General features: G+C 38.5%; 1 protein-coding gene across 3 annotated transcripts in view; it reads left to right on the top strand.

Moving 5' to 3' along the window:
• The window catches only part of LOC100744184, a 174,900-nt gene extending 152,528 nt beyond the window's left edge, over positions 1-22,372 (top strand). For all 3 annotated transcript variants that reach the window (XM_024368966.2, XM_012387914.3, XM_024368965.2), the window contains 5 exons: positions 17,749-17,964; positions 20,039-20,199; positions 20,478-20,686; positions 21,120-21,395; positions 21,668-22,372. In XM_024368966.2, the coding sequence (XP_024224734.1) occupies positions 17,749-17,964; positions 20,039-20,199; positions 20,478-20,686; positions 21,120-21,395; positions 21,668-21,861 (1,056 nt within the window). In that variant the 3' untranslated portion in view covers positions 21,862-22,372. The remainder of the gene's footprint in view (positions 1-17,748; positions 17,965-20,038; positions 20,200-20,477; positions 20,687-21,119; positions 21,396-21,667) is intronic.
• Positions 22,373-22,382: the final 10 nt, after the last annotated feature.

The following is a 22,382-nucleotide window of genomic DNA, read 5'->3' as shown; positions in this document are numbered from 1 at the left end:
GAAATCTTTAATATGATATTTAATTCATCGGATATTATATTTCCTATTTCTACTAAATTTCCATAAAAGTTCACTGAAATTTAAGGTGTCCATTTTCACTATGTTTCCAATATATGTAATAGTTATATGTCTAATCTATAATAATCTGAACCATCTTTGAAATCGTTGAACTCGGATATGATCATTTCCATTGGATTTGTACTTTCATAAAATTATATCACTTTCTAATCGAAATCATTAGCTTCACGCTCGACTATCATAAAAGTCACTAAATCCCTGTCTCCACTAAATTGTCGCTCCGTATAAAATCACTAAATCTCAGCAGCTGCTCGTATCAAGTACATTCCAAATTGTAAAAAATGTACTCGCTTCTTGCGTCAAACGCGAATCGTGGCCGGCATAGCAATTACACGGCTCTTGCACGAGGCACACGTTGTCTCTGCGAGAGCATCTGATATAATTTTTCAAAGGTATCCAGCTCTTCGTAAATACGCGATACCGAAGCGTTTCCTGGAACTCTTCATACGACACTCCGAAGCAAAGTGTTCGTCTTTAATACGCGTATCATATACGCGAATGCTCCTCCTCGTAAAATAAACTAGGACAACAACTTACCTGCGGTTACTGCGTGCACGTGTTTGCTGGATGCTAAAGACGTATGAAAGGCATTATTGCGAACGCACGTCCCGCCATCGTCGACTCCGTACATCGTTCTTTCTCATTTTCTCGCTCCAAGAACAGATTTACATCGAGCTCCGGAGATTAACTATCGGGAAAATTATACGAAATAAATAAACGTGGAAATGTTTCCACTGTTTCCAATGATCGACCTTGTTTCTTTACATTTTTTATTGTTCATTATATTTTAACCTGCTAACTGGGTTATGCTTTAAACAAAAGTTTCTCTAATAACGGAATTACACGTACGTGCATTTTAAACTTAATAAATATAATTATAATCTATTTTTCGCATAAATGCGATAGGATACTTACGTTATTTTCAAGAGTGACAATCTAGATGTCGAGTTAATGTCTTTCTCCACTAAAAACATAACGCGTTTTTCGAAGAATTAAGAATGATGTTGAATTAACATCCGCTACTATCAAAATTTCACTATTCCTAGATTATTAGATTTATAAAATAATATCTAATGCTTAGAATAAATCGTCCGAAATTTTATAACTATATTGTATTTTATCAAAAGCAAAAAGTGTGCATGTATCACGTACTTTAAAACGGTAATATACTTTTGCGTCCAATTTAAGCTCGATAATACGATACAGTGCAATGTCAACAAGAGTTGTTCAGCAAACAGGGACTATTATCGATTAGACGCGAATGATAATTCCCGATTATCTCCCTTTCGCTTGAGGAACGCGTACCTCGCACCTATCATCTCCATACTACGTCTTTTCTCCAACAAACGCTGTAAGTTTGACGGTGCATTGTTCCCATGCCGATGCATCGTACGTTAGCCGAGTATCGATACGGGATATGCTTCACAGCCAATTATTATTGCCATTTAGATAAGGAACGCAGTTAGTTAAGCCTGAAGATCCTCTAACGATCATCGTGCGGTGTTCGTATCTCTTTCGTAGAGTGCACCGATGCAAAGCCGGGTTCGATGATTTTTTACTCTTTTTGGGAACGTAGATGAACACACACGTGAGTTCGAGTGTTAATGTCAAACGTGAGGCGAAATGGGAAGAGTGAGCGTGTCAAAATGCACGCTGAAGATTGTGAAAGATTTAGAAAGCATCGATTAAACGATATTTAGATGTTCTGTGAGATTGAAATATCAATAGATGTATAATTATGCTAGTAGGATTTCAGTTTGAAAGACGATGTGTGTATTTATTCCATAAAATTCTTTTGCGTTAGAGTAGAAAGGAACGCGTAAGAAGACACATCAATTATTCGATTAAATCAAATGATTTAAACAAATTTAATGCTTTCAATATGTAGATAAAATATTTTTTTTATGTGAACTTGGGATACAAATGGCAAACATTCTTTCGAACACTTCTCATTGCGAACTATAGTAGCTATCCTGACCTTCAATATCGATTCCATATCAATCATATCTAAAATATAGCATTGTACGTTATTGTGTATTGCGTAATATAAAATTACGTTATTACATTGTAACATTGTATAAACTAAACATCTGATCGACTCGTTGTATTAATTCAACTTTTTTTTTTATTTATTTATTAAAATTACAATCAATTCTCGCGTCGAGAATTTTCAGTAATTTCTCTGGCGTGGCGCAGTGACATGGCTGATTATTTATAATAAGTTAATACTTATTATAGATAAGTATAATTTATAAATAAGTAAATATTACTTAATTTAGATAACTAATTGAATCTGGCGTTTAGGTCTAGCGGGTAGTGCCTCTTCAGCCTGCGATTCTGGTCCGTCGTATCAAGTAGTCCAATGATTAGGAGGTTTCGGTGTTTATTGACTCTTTTGCTATATCTGTCGCTATATTTTGCTATTTCCTCTTTGACTGTGGGTATCTTGAGGTCGCGGCGTATTGTTTCATTGGTTACATACCAAGGTGCATCAATTAGGGATCTTAGCGTTATTATCTCAACTTGCAACAAAGAATAATTCATTTAAAAAGACAGAATTGGACAAAATGTATACCCAAACGAACTTGTTAGACATCTCTAAAACCATACTCATACGTTGCAATACCTTTATGACATTCTTATTTATACGACAATTCGAAAGAACCGTTTTAAAATTCGCAAAGAAATCGTCGTAAGTCATTTCAACGACATTGTAACTTACTATGACTTAGTGCAAGATATGCCATTATTCGCGAAAATGATACACCTTCCATCTGTAGCGTCACAGACCAACTGAAGATGAGCCAGTGTTGTAAAACTAAGGCCAGGTTGATAGCGGCATGAGTAATAATTCTTCTTTCTGGCTCAAAACTGATGGAGTTGTAAATATACCGTTTTACACGATAAAAATAGGAACATACTGTAGACCTTTTATTCGATAAAAGCAAATTTGAAATATTTTGAGTTGTTCCGCTATCAAAGCAAAGCAACGATTTATTCTTCTGAATGGAGATAAAATACATAAGTTTCTTTACTCGTGGAATAGAAGAACTATTTTCCATAATATTCCATTCTCCGTTCTTCTCAATAAATCACTTCCGACCCAATAGGAAAAAGGTAATTCCATGATCAATGATTCCGCGTTTTCGATCGCCTCACGATGATCGAGCGCGCGAATGCTGCCCTCTATCGGTTCTGTCCCTTTGTTTTCCTCGTCCTCGAAAACTGCAAGCTCTCCCTTTGGTGGCCACTGACCGTAGCGAGAGAGAAGAGATATCGTTGTGTGTATCGTTGGTGAAGATCTACGATGCAAATGGGCCGCGTGCGAGAGCGCGGCGAAGCCAGGAGTCGCCGCTTTGAATCTTAATAAGACTTCACTTTCTGGTCTCGTTGATTACGGAATTAAACAAGAGTCCTGTTGGCCGGCAAGGAGGAAAGTTTAGCGGTTTCTCACAGTTACCGAGTGGAAACCGTGATCGAAAAGCGCACGAGGCAATTCAGCCGCCGCAACCCAATTCAATCTAATCGCCGACACCTTGTGGCCGATTGCGCCATCGGAAACGGCGCGTCGAATGATGAGTATTCGTCACCGGTACACGGAGAGTATCTCTTGACGAATACGTGTAATAAGACGAGGAATTGTTACGCGATTTGTACGAAAGTTACGTAAGCCTTGAAATAAATACCATTTCTCGACCTGTGCGTCTCTTTAATGGTCCCAAACGCTTCTCAATCTTGTCAGGAGAGCCTGCTAGTCGAGAAATGGGGCAGCACAATATCGTCAACGTGTAATGACGTATGGTCGAAATGTCCCATTAGCTGGGAAAACGATTTGCCAGGTTCTTCTGCTAGTGAATATGATTGCAGTAGAACTGAAACTTTACTATTTGCGCTATTTGGGATTTATTTTCTCAATTGCATGATTCTGTTCTTCTCTCTGTATTTTTCGACTCGCGACGAATGTTTGAAGGAGAAATTGGAAAGATATGGAGATAACTATGAAATTTGGATTTATGTTTGAATAAGTACACGTATAAGAAAATACAGATTTGGGATAGGCTCGCGTCGTTATGTCAGATAAATTATAAGGTTCAGTCGAGCGATGTATGTTTTTTCATAATTGATTCTCTAGTCGATAGGTATGTGAATTGCTGAAATTTCATATAAGCCGGTACGCAATGCACGTGTTAATTTGTGATTTATACATATTATGCTAGTTGACTCAAAATCAAATATTTTTTTACGAAAGAAATTTTATATTTTCTTCCATATCTCGCTTCTTTTATAGTTCGCAAAAAAATGCAATTAGCATCTTTAATTTTTGTTCAATACATTTCAACCTTTTTTAACAAAATATTCATTATATTGTAATTGCTGTAAGTATATTTGTAATTACATGTATCATAGAAGAACTGTATTTAATGAAATTATGAAGTTGGCAGATGGTAATGGGGGAACCTCGATAAAGGCTATTTCTGTAGAACTCGTTTAATATTCATTTAATAGTAAGTTCATATATAAACGATTATTTATAATACCGAGTCCACTGTGCTGCGAGTCTCGTCTCTGACTAATAGAATACATTATTATTTAGAATTCGATCTTAGAATTCGACAAGTACCTCTTTTATTATGAACTCCTCAGTTTTATGATTTAATTAGCCTATGATTTTACTTATACAACCTACAGTATCCTAAATTAAAAATGGTAAAACAAATATACCAGATAGAATAATATATTCTCTATTGCTCGTAAAATTGCTAAATGGCAACAATTGATAATATTTATCAGAGTGACTTTATATTTACGACACTGAACACAAATCCTCCATCAAAAGGGATGATCAGAGGAATCGTTGCTGAGCGATGAACGACGATTCACCGGAATGAAAAATATCCCGATACAATCTCGTAGAACGACGAGCAGTGCAAGCTTAGAAAAATGTCGCATCCGTTTCATGGCACTTTTATCTTTTTCCACTTGTCACGAACACGTGACGCTATCTCGGATCGCGAAATGGCTGTGGGGACTATGATGTATCGGCAATTCGAGGAGAGCCAAATGAACATACTCGAACGACACTCCGAATCACCCAGCCAGCATGAATGAAGCTACGCCACGGAGATATCATCTTAACGATTCGTATCCATCAGACCCGATGCCAATTCTAGAATCCTGCTACCATCGTTGATTTCGCGACGGTATAAAAAAATCTGCCGTTTAAAATAAGCCAATACGAACGATCCCACTAGCTGTGCGTGTTCCAGTAACTATGGCTGTGGCTGTGGCTGTGGCTGTGGTGAAACCACTTTCTCGATCGAACGACAGCTATAGAGAGAGCCAGCCCCTGTACCAAGAATCGCCTGGTGTGCTCTAAGTCAAGTGCTCGATTTGCTCGAGTTCAGCGGCCGGTAAGCATTTCAATCGACCGACAACATTTCATCCACGGAAGCTAGCCACGCATACGCGGAAAGTCAATTAGAGAAACATGCGTGAGGTTCAAAGAGGGAATGAGATGGAAGAGAGCCACCTCCTTCGGAGGAGATGCGTTTTTATAGTATAGAAGGACGTGAGTGTTTATAGTAGTGGTCAAAAGTTTGGAACTACTTACATGGTTGTTACGATACCAAATGTGCTTTTTATTTTGCCAAGTGGGAATGAATGTCGTACTAAATGTCATAAGTCATAAACATATTAAAGATACTTTAATCCCGAATGAAACATCAATTTAATTTTTGTTTCTGATCTTATCTCGGGGAACCATATACAGTTGGTAAATATTGATGAAAACAGCAGTTAATATTAATGCTTTTTATTGAGCATTTAAAATATCAATGGAGACTTAATTCTGTTTACATGAATATATTTACTATCACTATGATATCTCCCTTTAATTTACATCGTTTAGATAAAAATATGTTTAATATGACGTTAAAACGCTCAAATCCTTAAACGCAAATTATGCACAAACTAAAATACATGTAGAAACTACAAAACTTTTTCACAACGATACATTTAGATGTATCTTATACGTACCTTGACATGTAAATCCCACATAGACGATCACGAGGTGTACAGTGCACACGATGTAGCATCGCAAAGTCGCTGTCCCTTGCAAGCCAACTCGCGTGCACTGCTATCTCGATAATAGAATGATCTATCTGCAACGAGCGGCAACAATAAGCGAGCAAGATATTATTCCGATACACCAGGACGGACTGTATCTCAAGCACGCTGGTACTTGATCTGGGAGCAACCAGTACCTAACCCAACAAATAACAATACAGTATTGCCCTCACGTAGCATACGGGGCCTAGGATCACAGCGCCATTATGCGCCAGCAGCAACAGAGGTTCCTCATCGGATTCCTCTTCCCATGCTCTGTTACCCTACACACAACACTCTTGGACAACAACGGACAGACATGAATCATCCATCCTTCTTCCACCAATACTTAGAGCTTGACCATTCTCTGGTGGCCTCCTCTTCTCCGCTGTCTCACCGGATCCAGTACGTTTTCAATACTTAATGCACCATGGATGAAGCCCCGTTCAATTACTCGCAACACGATACCATGGCTATTTATTGTGGTCTGCCGAACGGTTAGATATCTCTCTTTCTCTTTCTTCCCTGCTGCACTTCTTTCTTACTCTGAAACCGTCTTCTTGTTCTTCTTCTTCTCACCTGTTCTTGTGTCTACGCTTCTTCGATTTCCACTGTGCCATTATTTTTTCACCTTGCTATCTATACACAGAAACTGTTCCGTCCATTGTCCTTGACATAACTCAAACTGCATTAGGATTCTTTCGTGTTTTTGAATCGATTTCAGAAAAGGAAGTTTGAGGTTCTTAAGACCAAAGTCCTGTGAGGTTCTTAAACTTAAGTTTTTATAGCAGTTAACAGGTTAAAACTCTGGGAATAATACGTGACAAGGAGATTTGTTTTGTTGAATTTAGTAATATGGTTAGTTGATTGGGAAGAAGTTATTATAATCCAACAGAAAACAATATCAAATAATTTACCAAAAAAAGTTTAATCTTTTATCAGGAGCAACTTATTTTCCTATTTTATAAAAAACTTTCCCTCAGAGAATCAAGTAAATCTAAACGAGATGTCTTCTCATAATGCTTGCGAGTCCTTCTTTCACTAGTTCCTCTAACACAGTTGCGCCCCCTACAATTTTCAAACTTCCCCGGAAAAGGTCGCGACACGGACGACTTTATTACTATTTTCTCGCAATGTATCGCGTTTACGAGCGATATTCTGTGAATTTCCGGATCAAAAGAGAGACAGAGTGAGAGGCAGAGAGAGAGAGAGAGAGAGAGAGAGAGAAACTTCATTGCAAAGAGATTACTGAGGACAGATACCGAGAAAGGTTATTCGAGAGACCATCCCTTCGCAGAAGCGGGGCGGCGTGCAACATGGCGAACGTAATGGACGATCGTTCACGAGCGGCTTTCACACGATAAACAATCGATACTCGACGTCCTGTTGTTAATCCAGGATTATCGTCCTCCGGCAGGGTGGAGGCTGTTATCGAGCAACCAGGAAGCAATTGGAAGCCCTTTTCACGCTGAGAGCTATTCTTGACGCGGATTGCTATCGTCTCGCGAGCTATCTTTCATTTGCCGACGAGATCGCTCTTGTATATTCCCTAGAAAGACATATGACAGCTATCATCTTTATATGAAATTCTATGAAACAGTTTGTTGTTTCGAAAACGGCTTTCATGCCTCTAGAAACGTCTGTACTTCGAAAGGGCATTGACCAAGATAGTAATTAGCATATATCAATATCATGGAGAGAAATGGTGGATCTCAAATATGAAATCTCAACTTCGGCACTTCACGCACTCGGAAGATGCAGATTCGTACAATATAAAGATCACACGAGGATAATATATATGTCCATTTTCGTGAATTTTATGACTTCTATGCCTTTCATCCTTATCAATCGATGCCATTTAGAAGAATATCCCTCGAACCTTTACAGTTATCTCATTGCTACTTCGATCGGAATTTTACTCCTAATGTTTGAATTATTTAAAAAGTCGCAGCAATGAATAAGCGAATCTGCCATTCAGTAAATAAACGATTTCATTCTGCGTGATCGCTGAGGTGTCTCGTAGTGGCTGACGGTAACATCTATTCCGACAAGCGACCGCGACTCACGCCACTCTGTCTCAGCCGACATTGTAACGATCGCATCTAGATCCTCGACTAGGGTTACTGTTGCTTCGTGTCAGGGACATGGACGTTTCCACTCGATCGGTACGGCCTCTTGAATAAACAGTAAACCGCCAATATAGTTGTTTTGAATTGGAACCTTTCCACGTATTTTCCCCTTAGATGACTTTTCTAGTAACTCTAGAAACCATAGAAGGTGGTATATTTCTTTAAAATTTAGTACTTTTGAAATACAGATGTATACTACATATTCCTATGTAGTTTCATTGACTAACAATCATTGGCATCTTTATTTTTATATTTATTTATTTTTTTAATATTTAATATGAAAGCATAAGGTTAGATAATCCATCTTATAAATATTATAAAATTAAATATTATAAATCAAATAAAAAGACGATTTTGGAAACATAGGATTGATCTACAGCGTATTGTATTCTAAAACTGCTCTCCTTGAAAGAATAGCTTCATTAATTGTCTAATTAATTAATAACTTATAAAGATACAATGTTGCACATACGCAAGGAACGTAAAAGAATTTAACTCAACCATGAAAAAAGGAACTAATTGATGTCACGATAAATACACGGTCAAATGTAAATGAAAGATCGAAGAAAGCAAAGCCGTGGGGAAAATCCGAGAAGCACAAAAAGGAAGAGATTGAAATTAGATTACCTTCTAGTAGGTAAGGTCGAAATGAATGCAGATTAAAAGCGAAAGGAAGAAAACGCAAGGGAGCTGGTGCGTGCCTCCCGGGGGCAGACGTCTCCTGACGTCTTTTTCAGAGGTCGAACGAGACACGACGAATCGCGGAGCGCGGCTTTACGCGTTGCTGCCTTCTTCCTCTCGTCCATTCCCCAGTTATGATTTCTCACAGTCAGTAATACGAATTACCGTTGGTGTATCGTTTATACACCTAACAGCCGATGTACATGCGACAGTAACAATAACAACGAAGCATGGCAAAGTAAGAAACTCTAGCGCTAGACAACATCAACTTCTAAACTGGCAGAGAGTTTTAAGCGCTCGCAAATAACAGCCTGAGGTCGGGCGAGATAGATAAGAGGTTAAAAGGTTCAACCGTGAGATCCCGAGATTCTCGAAATAGTTGTACTATTAACAAATCTTCGCACGCCTCGTGGCTTACCCCGTGCGAAAACATCTCCTTGCTTACTTTAACGGATTTGTCTAGCTGTTTCGCGATTCATGACAGTCATTCATAGTGATCGATACTGTTAGAATTATTAGATTTTAAGCTTTCAAGCTTAATAACGAACGTCACGCTTTTAGGCTTTCTTCAGGCGACAATCGTGTTATGAATTGTATTTTTGTTTAGTGAACATTATCTACAGTTCACTTCTTCGCAAATACTTGAATACCGCATCCATCAAATGGCAAATACTGAATATCATGTCAGCTATATCAACTTATTTAGGTCTTGAAAACTAACATGCAGAAAAATTGGACGATATATCAAACTAGTATAATAAATATGTCACATATGTGACATAATTCCTACACAAAACCCGAAGAAGTAGGACGCAGAAAATTCCACCGTACAGGAAATCGTTCACCATCGCTATAAATTCTACTGATCTCGATTCACGGGATAACTATATCCCGCGTTCACGATCAAAAAAAATTGAAAGCACCGTTGTCTTCGCATCGTGTGCTCGTAAGCTAGAAATAATAGCTCGTTGCTATTTTGGTGGAAACCCGTTACGGGTTTATGGTTCGAACGAGATGCTCGCGTCTCCGGTAACGTGTACAAACTGACCTAACTTCATCCAACAGCCTCAACCAGATTGGTTCAACCCACGCGTATGAAAAGCAGAAGAAGAGGAAGAAGAAGAAGAAGGAAGAGGTATCAATGAGAATACCAAGCTGTGATTCCTGGAACGATCAACGACCGATAACTCTTTAGCCCCGAAGACCTAAACAATGCCGGATATTCGTATCACTTGTAGGATAGTAGATAACCTCTCTGTCCTCGTCGTGCTCCCTTTTCAGTTTCGTTTTCCCTCTTTCTCGGCAGCGCTTTCCTGTTGCCACGGGGAGTTGCCGACAAGGCGATCGTCGATTGCAATTTGCCGATACGATTCTACCTGCCGCATTGCGCGCCGTGTTTCCTCCCTTTCTCTCTTTCTTCGCCTATTCTTCTCCTTGTCCTCTTTACATGATCCCCCTTTCCCCGTTTTATATTCTTCTCTCCCTATCTATTTATCTATATCTCCTTCTTCTTCTTTCCGTTCGAGTTCGGCTTAAAATCCGTGTGTCGAGACCAGTCGATTTGTACTAGCCTGGTACCGGGAGATACATCTTTCCCCAGGTAACTACCCATAGAGAGCATCTAAGCGGTGGATCCGAACCGACTGGCCAATATGTATCGCTAACCTGGCTCGTGTGTAAATGGCACCCTACCTGCTTGCAACGTAATATTGGCACGAATGAGACTAGATATTCACCAGATATGGGCTTTTTCCCGACTAACTGCCGCTGTGTTATCTACCTATCTTATTTGTGTGTAAAGCCTCGTTTAAATTAGTCAAGTTACCTGAATTCAAGCAACTTGAGACCACTTTACTATTCTCAACTTTGAAATATCCTTTTAAATTCCTTCTCATCCTTCTTCTCATTGTTTACTTGTCAAGTAACTTAATGTAAACTGTTGTAGATCCACTTATAACCTAATGATAGCCAATGATGTTAAGTCAATAAGTTAATAAACATATTGAGGATTAATAAGTATTTGGCTTGTATATGTCATGGAGTATTCCAAGAGACTTTTCTCGACTTTACAGGACTACAATATATCAACTGTAGATTAGGATACAGCTTGTCATTGCTGGAATCATGCGGCATGACGGTTCACAATGGATCGTTTTCTTGAGCCAGCAGAGGACTCGATCAGGCATCGCTTTAACGACGCAGAGTGACGAAGGAACTTGGCTCGATGTCTTAACAATTGTACCGTTTGTGCACGCTGTTTGCTCGTGCATTGTGCATCGCACATATAATATTAAATCCACGGCACGATACGCCTGTGAGAACCTGTTTTGCAAGTTGAAAAACAGTATACATACTAAAAATAAGATTACTTTCAAGTGTTTACAATGGTGGTACGAATATTTTAGGCTAGACAGAATTAAAATGACTAATATAGTGGTTTTACTATTTCGAATAATCTATGAAGGAATCTATTTAATTCTTTGTAGTCGTAGCATATTAAAATTAATCGGACTAGTATTTAATGAAATACCTAACAACATTCTTACCGCAACAACGCTGCCAACCCGAAAGGCAAGAGCCAACGTTTATTTATCATGACACGGTAGAAAATGTACTCGATATTATCTCTTTACCATCGTGAAGAAAAAAAGAGGTAGAGCTTCGACAGCTCATCCTCCTACAATAGAAGGTGATATTCGCGTTCGTAATGGGTGTGAAGACGCGGCGTGTATAAAAGAGTCCGCTATACATTTGCAACGGGTATCCAAATGAATCGACAATCTGTACTCGACATGGCCAATATCACTTTACCTGATAACGCGTCATGTGCTATTTTGATGATGCACCACCAAAGACATGAAATAAAAAATATTGTGTAAAACATTGTGGCAAACGACAAAATTAATTTTTTTGCATAACATGGCTAACTTATACATGGTATAATATTCGGTGATACGTACCCGTTTCCTTAAATCAAATCAATTCTCATGAAAGTTCCAACTATTTCTTTTCCTTTTTATAGTGTAACAAAATAACAGAAGAAGCAAACATCAATTCTCTAGACGAGCCGCCAAAGTTCGATAGCATTGCCCGTTCGCTTCCTAGGCTAGGCCAGTGTCATTTCATCATTGCGCGAGCGCGCAAGGGGAGGTATGATCGCAACGCGTACGTGTATGCGAAACGTGTAGATGAGAACATGCACGGGCAGGGCAGGGTGCCAACCCATCCGTGGGCGGTTCCGGCCGATTCGCTCGAATAGTCTTGAAATGATCTCGAAGAACTTAAGACTTTCCCATGGTATGTAGCGCCCCCATTGACAGGCGGGCAAGTGTATCAACGGGAGGATACACTCTCTAAGAATTGTTATTCCAAAGAAAGTAAACCGTACCACCACTATCCTGCCGTCTAGCGGCGTGGTCCTTCGGTTATTAATGGCAGCAGTGGTGGTCGCTCGTCCGTGCAACACAGGCGCAAAAGTGTGCGTCCGGTTTTCTACTAGCGCGCAATGCTCGTTCTTCTCCTCCAGCCTCCTAGAAACCTCGCGCTGGCGTTGCCACCATGACACTGCTCCGCAACGCTGAAGCGGACGACCTTGCGCTGTTCGTAAGAACAAGAACCTTACAAGTGCGCATCATGCTTCGAGGGATCGACCCGTCTGTTTTTTCTCCGCTCCTCTTTTTGTTTTTATTCCTGAGTCACGATTAATGCGTTTCAAACAGCCGACCTGTGAAATTGGGACACAGATGCATATCATGCTTGTGCGTTGATTGCACAAAAATTAAAATTCATATTCGTAAAACTGTGTTGATTTTATGAGTTCGCTAGTTTCCTAAGTGATCTTTCGAAATGAACTAAATGAACAGAATCTGAAATATCAATTTCATTCAGTCCATTCTGCGACTTATATCAAGCTATACTTCCTCTTCCATATTCGAAAGTATAATAGTTAAACGAAGCCAAACCATTAATAACATAAACTGTTATTTGTTTAATTAAAGTAACAATACGTACATCGTTTAAAATAATAACCGTACCAAGGAAGAATCGTAATTTAAGTAGCAAACTTAGAAAACGTTAAATGTACAACAATCATATCCTATTCTCTACCGACGAAGTATCCAATATCGACGTTTCTTGTATCGTGTCTCGCAGCTTTTCTCTGCTTGTTCTTTCGCTTTTCTAGTTCATTTCCCTTGCTACCGCGCATTGCTCTTATTGGTCTGTTTGCGCAGGCCTGACTGGCTCCCTCTGTATCCCTTACACACGGAGTGTAACACGCATGCGTGGCAGCTAAAGGTGCACCACAGGGGAGACGACAGAGCCGATACCCCATTACGCGTACTTCGTTTATTTTGCGGCTTTGCACGTTACAGATCTTACTATAATATTCCTTTGTACTTACAGCGGCGAGATTCCCTCTCATTATACTTTTTCTCGCGCCAACATTATACGGTGCGCGCCCTATTTTCTTCCCCGCTCCTCAATGTTCCCCTTCGTCGTATTTCGTTTCTTCTTTTCTTGTTTCTCGCTCCAACGTCGCCTCCCTTTTCGCACTTCCCTTGCTCGCGTTCAATTCCCCTAAACTCTTCTTCACCAGTCACTCTCGACTCTCGGTTTTACACGCACGCTATAATCCCGTGGCACATCATCCGTCGATTCCAAAAAAGAAACGTCAAGACTATGAGATCCGGCGCGCGGTCACCTCGATTTCAACCTGCATACATTCTATTTAAGATGGATGCTCGAACTCTGTCGATTTATACCGGGGCCACGCATCTTGATAGAGGGCAAAACGCAACAAAAAGGAGACTTCGCTCTCGTTACATAGATGGAGTTGATTGCTCTTATATGTTTCCCGCCATTTGGCATACTGCCAAGGAAACAATTGAGAGAACTTAGTGGATGTTCGTGTCAATTTTACGTCAGATCGAAGTATATGAAACACGATTAATCGCATAAACGCCATGTAAGCTGATGACTTATGATGTTTGTACAGTTATTATACAATTAAAGAGAAATTAAATAATTAGAAATTTTTAACACTATAAACTATTAAACCTTTGCGATTAAATGGATTCTACGGAATATAGCCATGTAACCAATTTTTTGGCTATAGGGTTTTCGGGAATGCACAAATGTAGGTCACATGGAAACCGATTGAATTCAATAGAATTCACACGTTATCAAGTGTCACCGCTTGTTTTGTTTTTCGTAAGATAAAATTACCCTACCTTAACAAATTCTTTTATCCGTCCAAAAGCAAGTGGGTCGAAAAAAGAAATGGAAAAATCCATAGGGTTAAAATGGGTGTCGTAAATAGCTTCTCCTTTGGATTTATGCGTAATCTACGCTGACCCACGACAGTCGGTTTAATGTTGCAGAGTTATGCGTCAAGGATAAACAGGCCTCGTTCGTCCACTCGCCTTTGCAACGCTATTGTAACACACGTTTAAATGCGCACCTACACGCATGAAGGACACAGGCATATGATTGGAAACAGAATAGAACAGCCTTACGTCGATGCATATGCATGCGGGATTGTGTCACCATATGCACGCATGCCTACGTATATGCGCGAAACAACCTCACATACGAACAAGAGGTTCGAGCGCGTGCGCACTAGAGGGATGTAGGACAGGTTGGGAAGCGTTGGTGCGTGCAAGTAAGCAGCACGCGCGTGCACAGGACCGCGAGGTGGATGACGCGCTATGCACAGGCGCAGAACCCAGACCTAGGTCAATCTTTGACGGCCCACGCCAGTCCCTGCGAGGGAGTAGCCGGGCATAACGCGTTCTGCGATGAAGCTGGAGAGAGGAAGGTTGATAAGCAGACGAAAGCAAAGAAGAATGAACGGAGCGGGAAGAAAAACGGGAGAGGAGGAAGAGCAGCATGCGGTGCTATAAGAGTTAGCAGGACGGTGCGTGGGTCACAATGTCCGTAGGGTACAGAACCCTTGCTCTTTTCTTCTTTCTCCTTTTTCCTCCTCTTCTTCTTCTCTCATAGTCGTGGCCGTCGCCGTAACCGTCCCCGAGACTCGTCGTCGGTCGGTCGAACCGTCGCGTCGCATCGGTTGATCCATAGCATGACTCGTTATGGGAAGCACACGGGATATTGTTGCTCGTATATATGGAGAGTACGAGGGAAGTGCGCCGTACTTGTACTATGCAGATGATTCCGCGATATGGGCTATTCATTGCGAGTCATTTAAGAGTTTATGCGGTGGGTACGAGCCGCGGCCGCGTACGCGCGATATGTTATTATATTGCGTATCGAAAGGTCCGCTGCGCTGGTAACGCATGCACTGCTGGTTGATCGTAGCTTGCGGTCCTTCGCGCCGTACGCGCCGCGAACACAGCGTACGGCGCCCCCTTCTGCCTCAAATATATAACCAGTACAGACATAGTTACTAGATGACCGAGGAACTAGGAACGTGCTAGTGCATGTTTTGTTCTTTCATATTTACTCACGTATAACGAACAATTTTTATTTCTTAACGTATTTTTGGAAGTTATATGCTTTTGGGAACTCTTCTTATATCTACTGCATTCACTATAATATAAATGCAAATATAAGAAACCAAAAAATATCTAATCTTTAGTATAGATTTTGGTTTACATTTCACAGTTTACGGTTTGGTTTACAGTTAGTACAGTTTAGTACAGATAAAGGGGACATCGCACCCCAGGTACTGTGAAATCCACATTTAAAGAAAACTTGAAAAAGAAGAGTTTCATTTTTGAATATATATTGACGAATATTTAATATCCTCACAAAACGAATTTTGGTTCATGTAGGAATTATCTCTTAAATTTAACTACGTAGTTAAAACAATACTGTCTAAGGATAAAATTTCTCAATCAATAAACTGATATATGCACACTTAAGGGAACCAAGGTTTCTGTCCTGTAACAAATAAGAAATTTAAATGGTGGTACAATTACATATTATAAAAATAATTGATATTTCCATATGATAACTAGTACTTCGTGGAATAACAGTTAATTCTTCGTCTTAAAAATATTCATCATACTATATACAATATTAAAATCATAGTAAAAGTAATAGAGCATCAAGCTTGTGTAAACGAACCAGATTATGCAATTTTAAAGACGGTTGAATATGATTAGTCTAAGCTAAGGATATCAGCTGGAGAATCGCAACATATTTTTCTTCGGTGAAAATTATGTTCCTATGCGAGGAGCAACATTTCCTTGGAACAGGAACAATAGATACAGCATGGCTAGACGCTCTTATACATGCTTACCATAGTGGCTCTTTTGCAGAGTATCGATGAATAAACAGGCAGAGTTGCGATAAAACGCCCGAAGCTGTCCGTGGCCGGTGTGTTATGCATGCGAGAGAGCGAGGGTAAATGACGGAGGTGGCAGCGTTGATGATGGTGGTGATGCAAAACATGATAATAATAATGACGACGTAGACGTCGCCGAGAATGAAACGGACACGCGTCTACCCGCGTTTCTTCGAGTTATATGCATACGAACCAGATCTCAACTAACGGAATGGAACGCTGAAACTCGATGATCGGTATTCGATTATCAAATTTCTTTTTTCTCTTTACTTCTTATGAAACTACTATTTTCTTTTATTTGCTATTGAGGTTAATGTATTAACGTAACGTTATATTTGTAATTTCTTTTTACTCAGTTTACATTATTGAATTTTTTCGAATCCACATTGCAATTGAAAAGTTACATTCTCTGCCTTTCTTATAATTTAGAAAATATTTTCGTTATAATATCAAAATATTAAGGACAGGCAATAATAATTAATAGCAAATAACTTACAGTTCAATCTAATATCAATATTATTAACTTCAAAATAACAAAATACGACATGTATATCACATTCACAGTATTCTGCTAAGGATTAAGGATTTGATTAAAGAGATAATCTTCTTTAAATTTGAATTTTTTGATAATCCAATAATTAACATTTGATGGCACCATACTTTTAACCTGTTACCAATCCGTTACTCTTTATCCAGATTTAAAAGTCAAATTTATTAGACAAAGTGAAAATCGAAACAATGGAACCATTAAAAAAGAATTGTTTAACTCTTTCGTTATGTCGATTTAATTTGTTTAGTTTGAATTCTTAAGACCGAAAGATCGAAACTTCATGATACTGTCCTTCTTTATCTTCTATGCAAGTATAGTGTTCGTTATCTTGAGTTACTTTAAGTTTAAATTCCTTGAACAAAGTGGAGCGATAAATTGAAGGGGAAGAAAAATTGGGATTTCCAGCTATTCGATCGAATCAAGTTCGAATCCAGCAATCGTCGAATTAAGTTATACCATCCACGCGATTCACCTCCGATCGAATTATCTTCGTCGTGGGTTCCATTTGCTGTGTTCTTTTCAATTGGCTACTGTTGCATCAAAGATCTTAGCGCTTCGCGTATATATGTATGCTCGAAAGAGGAAATTCATTCTCTCGTTCATTCCTCGCTTCAATCGCCGAATGATTATGGATATTGTTAGAAAAAGTCCTACTTTCAGTTTATTTTAAATTCTTCGATGAACAGGTTGTGTTTCGTTTATATTTTCAATCATTAATAAACTCTATACGAGGAAGTAATGTATCTATATATAGATTAGAATGATCAGCTGTACAACGATTTTAATATAAATCATATTATCCACTTGACAGTATAGTAATCCTCTATATACTCTGAAAAATGTGCGAATTCCTGGAGGTCGGTGCATGAAAATATATTTTCGATATTTCTTTGCAGGAAGAGTACAGCCAACGAAGACGCTTATCCACTCCCAGCGGCAGTCCCAGCCCGCCCAGACCGACAAGGCTGTCAAGATCTACGGGTACACTCACCAGAGAAGAGGAATCCTTTTGCGAGTCAAGCAACACCCTTACCAGAGAGAATCAGGGACAAGAAGCTGAGAGAAAGGGCTGGTTCAAGTCTCTGTCAAGGAAGAACAAGTCGAACATTAAAGTAAGTTTCAGTCCTTATGAGATCACGTCATATTCTAACAATTAAATCAAAATTCCTAAAGAAGTTCATAAGAAGTAATGAGATATGTTATAAATCTGCCCAATGATTTATAAACGTTTCGACTTGGAAAAGATACAAATGATCAAAGGGACACGGCATAAAGTATTCCGGTTTATGACATCATTCATCCGAAACGGTTCTCCAAAGTAATCAAATTCCGCGAACGTGTTCCACGAGACCGTTTCCAAAATTGGTAATAAGTGGGCGACATTACAGTAGAGAATGGGATTCCGAGGTTCCCAGCTATGTTGTATGCATAATATCACGATGAACACCTCCACAGTGACGCGACACGTTTGCATCGAAAATTAAAAAGCTCCTAATCAGCTGATAATATCTTTATCCTTAAGAGGCATCTCTTCCATGCTCGTGATACTTTAAAGATATCAAACTGTTTATTATCGACAATGTTACATATGAACCTGTAAAATATTTGTTCTTAATTTATCAGTATCTTGTAATTTTAATTCGTCGGACTAACTAATTTAAAACATATTCTTTCCGAAAAATTCCGATTAAAAGAAATTAGCTTTTTCAATTCTTTCGAACGCTAAATGATTAGAAACTCAATTGGTGTATTATCAGTTAAATAAAAATAAAACCATAGAGTCACAATATTCTCGTAAGTTATTTATACAAATTATTATTTACATAGGTTTCAAGAGTTTCGAATCACAAAAACAGAACAAAAGTTTTCGCTTTCGAGATTTCCAGATATCAAATATCCCACCGCCAATTTTTTCTTTAACATTACACATCTCCCCCCCCCCTCCCCCTACAATGACAGGGATACAAACTCCTATCGAATCGACAAGAAGTCGGGCTGTTTTTTACGTTGAGAGACTCAGAAGCTAAGAGTATATGATTTTTACAAGTTGCATCTGATAACGAGCGGATGGATCGTGTGTCCGGTTATCGAGTTCGCGGCGAGCCGACTGAGCAAGTTGGTGCATTCATCAGTCGGTAAAGGTCGCTACGGAGCGGAGCCATTAGGCCGGTACAACCTCCAATTACCTGTTTGATTAAATGCTTAACTAACTCTGCGCTCTGTGGTTTAATTTAATCGTGAGATTAAGTGCCGATCAGGGGGCTGCCTAGCTTTAACCATCGTCCGCGGAATAATCTCTGTCAGGCACCGATTTCGATTCTCTCTGACCGCTTCGATAGGCCGCGCCTGGCCGTCTCTCTGCGGCTATTGCCGTTCGAGATGATTGCGTGCGCGTGAATCTTACCATAGACGATAATCTATAGAGGATGAGTCGATGGACCAGGGAGATCATGATTCATGAGGGCGCCACGGATGGAAACATTGGAAACAAGCGAGACGCCAGTATTTTTCTCGTTCGTGTAAAGAATATATCTTTCTACCAGGCTTTATTATATTTCGTATAATGTAAAGCATATCGAATTATTCTGTTCTTTGCACACATTCTTTTTTGCTCTTCTTCGTTCGTTTGTCAACGAATTATAATCTTATTTCTTTCCCATTTCGTACCATTTTTATATTGCTCTTTAAAAAGCTCTATTATTTCCGACTTTGGCTTGACATGAATTTCTTTAGTTATCGCGAAGAACTACATATATCATTTTGAATCAATGGAATAAATCCGTGTTTTTATTTTTTTAATTAAATAAGGCAGTGTTTGTTTTTCTTGTTATTCGAGGTAACAAAAATATAGTGTTATAAATTGTTTTCTCAGAAACTAATGAAGATATTGGCTTCATTTTTGCTCTGATTAAATGGTACAGGCGAGGCTAAATTTTTAACCAATTTGACTGCCCATTTGTTTGAGACGACTTTTGGAGGGAAAAAGAGACGCCTAGATTTGTTTAAATGAAAGATTGTATTAATTTTTTATTATCAGCATAGAGTTTATCCACCCGAATAACATTTACTTGAACCACTTTTTTTTTATTGTCCATAGTTACAAAATAGTTTCTTTCTTGTTGTCTGTTTCAGCGGAATAATCCTGCGACTACGTTACTGATGTTTGCATTAATTTGATTGTTTCAGACAGTGGATAAGAAGCCTAGGATACCGGAAAGCGAAATCTTAACCACCGGAACTGAGGACGAGGAAGCTTCATCCGCACCCGAACGTGTCTCTGTACAAAAAAATTTGCGTTTCTTTGGTGACACTGATCAGGAGTCTGTTTCTTCCAATAGAGATCGCAGGTGGGCTGCATCCATTTGACATAATAGCAATTACGATAATGCTTTGCTAAATAGCAGATTATCGGGAGAGACATATTTCAAATAAATCTCGGGTACCTCCCTTCTCCATTACATATATTTATTAATTTCTTTTTTTTTTTTGTATTTTATATCAACTTTTTTCAAATTTTTCAAAAAGGCAAATACCTATAAGTATTCGAAGCAATAAAATGTGCATAAAAAATGTACAAAATAATAAATTAATTTTTATTGCATATATAATTGTTTGCGTTTTATAGAAACAAGCGAGACGACCATGCCTGTTCAGGGCGTGATGTTACGAATTCCAGTCGCCACAATTTGGGTATTTTGTCTCCACCCCGGAAACCACCAAGGCTCGCTGAAAGCGCATTGTCTTCCGGTGAGAGTACAACAGGAGATAGCAGTCAACAAAGTCAGAACTCTCAAAGATCACAGAGATCTGTTGTATATCTTCATGCTGCTACAGGTAATTATTAACAATTGTCAAATGTGTTATAACAATTAAATATATAATATGTATTCAATGTTAAACAGTTTTAAAACTTCAATAAGGAAATGTCCAAACTTATTTTGTACCGTTAAAAAGTTCTTAAATTATTCTTCTTGAGAAAATAATAATAATAATGAGAGATCTGACAATTCTTTCTTTTTGTAGCTATTTTATTTTTTTGTATTAAATTTGGTCTTGATAGAGTAATATTCATTGCCATATTTTCATATGTAAAATAATTACGCCTTGTAAAATAATTACTTGAAATTTATTTTTATTTTTTATAAATTCTTACGTACTTATTAACATTATAAAAATGATTCCATTTGCCTTACTATAAAATCTATCGTAATCGATAAATTATATCTTGTATTTCGATATCTAAAACACGACTTATATTTTTGTTTAGTGGGCGAAATACCTGGTCCGAATGAGAGACGTAGAGCAGCGAGCAGGGAGGAATTAAATCGACCACTTCAATCACACACGAGAACAGTATCAAGAAGTGTCAGTGTTCTTGCACCTTGGAAGCCTAGACATTATAGAGAACCTTTCGAAATAAATTACGATCAACAACTGCATCCAAAGCCGTTAGCGACTATGAGACGTAGGCAGAGAAGTCGTGAAACGCTAAGTCGTCGTGGAAAAGATATACGACGAAGCAAAGATAATCTCTCGAAAACCGGTAAAAATTAAATAAAGAATACCTACAAAATATAAAATGTGGATAGAAAATTCACAGAAATATTTTGAATTTTTGATGTAACAACTTTAACAAATGTGAATTTGAATCTAAAATAATTATGTTAAAGTAAAAATAAACTTTTATGATGTTTTGTAAATAAATGAAAAAAGGAAAACATTTTATTTATGGAATACTATTTTTTTATCCACATTTCATATGTTAAGAATCATGTATCAGAGTAACGAATTAATGCACAATATTTATTACTGCAGGCACGATTAATCGTAGCACGTTGAAATCGAAAGACAAGCAGAAGGTGGATAGAACTGTTTCCACGGAATCGTTGGCCACCAAATCACGGAGCGCTAACTCAAAACCAGAATTAAGCAGGTCCACGTCGGTTCCACGCGATCCGAATAAGAGTGCGGGTTGGTTTAAGCTGAAAAGTAAAAAATCCCGTGCTTGAAGGGCAGGCCATTGATTAATGCTAGTCTTGAGTTTTATAAGTATGTAATTCGTAATCGTAAGGGATTAACGATAACACATTCGTCGGTCCACCACCGTGCTCGCAAAGAACATAATTATAAACAAGTTATTCTATCACTTTATTTTGTTTCTTCTAATGTACAATAAGAAATCCGCCTTAGATCGCAAACGGTTTAATGATTAAATAAGTAATTTTTATTAACCGAATAAAAAAAATTGACAAGTTTCTGTTTGTTGTTTTAATATATAATCATTATAACTACAATTAATAATATAAATTTAATTATGACGTTGATTTGTGAACCACATTGCGCTTAAACTACTTTTGTGAACGAATTATAGCCATATGCGGATTCGTGACAAAATGTAAAATTATCTGAATATGTACACACATGGTTAAAACACTATTTTCTAGTTGTTTCATTGACTGACACACTATCCTTTTGGATGATTGAATCTAAACTGGCAACAGAAGAGGACCAACAAAAAAAGAGCACAACT

The sequence above is a fragment of the Bombus impatiens genome, unplaced genomic scaffold, assembly GCF_000188095.3.
Source record: "Bombus impatiens unplaced genomic scaffold, BIMP_2.2 scf_0494, whole genome shotgun sequence".
Lineage (NCBI taxonomy): Eukaryota > Metazoa > Arthropoda > Insecta > Hymenoptera > Apidae > Bombus > Bombus impatiens.
This window is presented reverse-complemented; position numbering and strand designations above follow the sequence as displayed.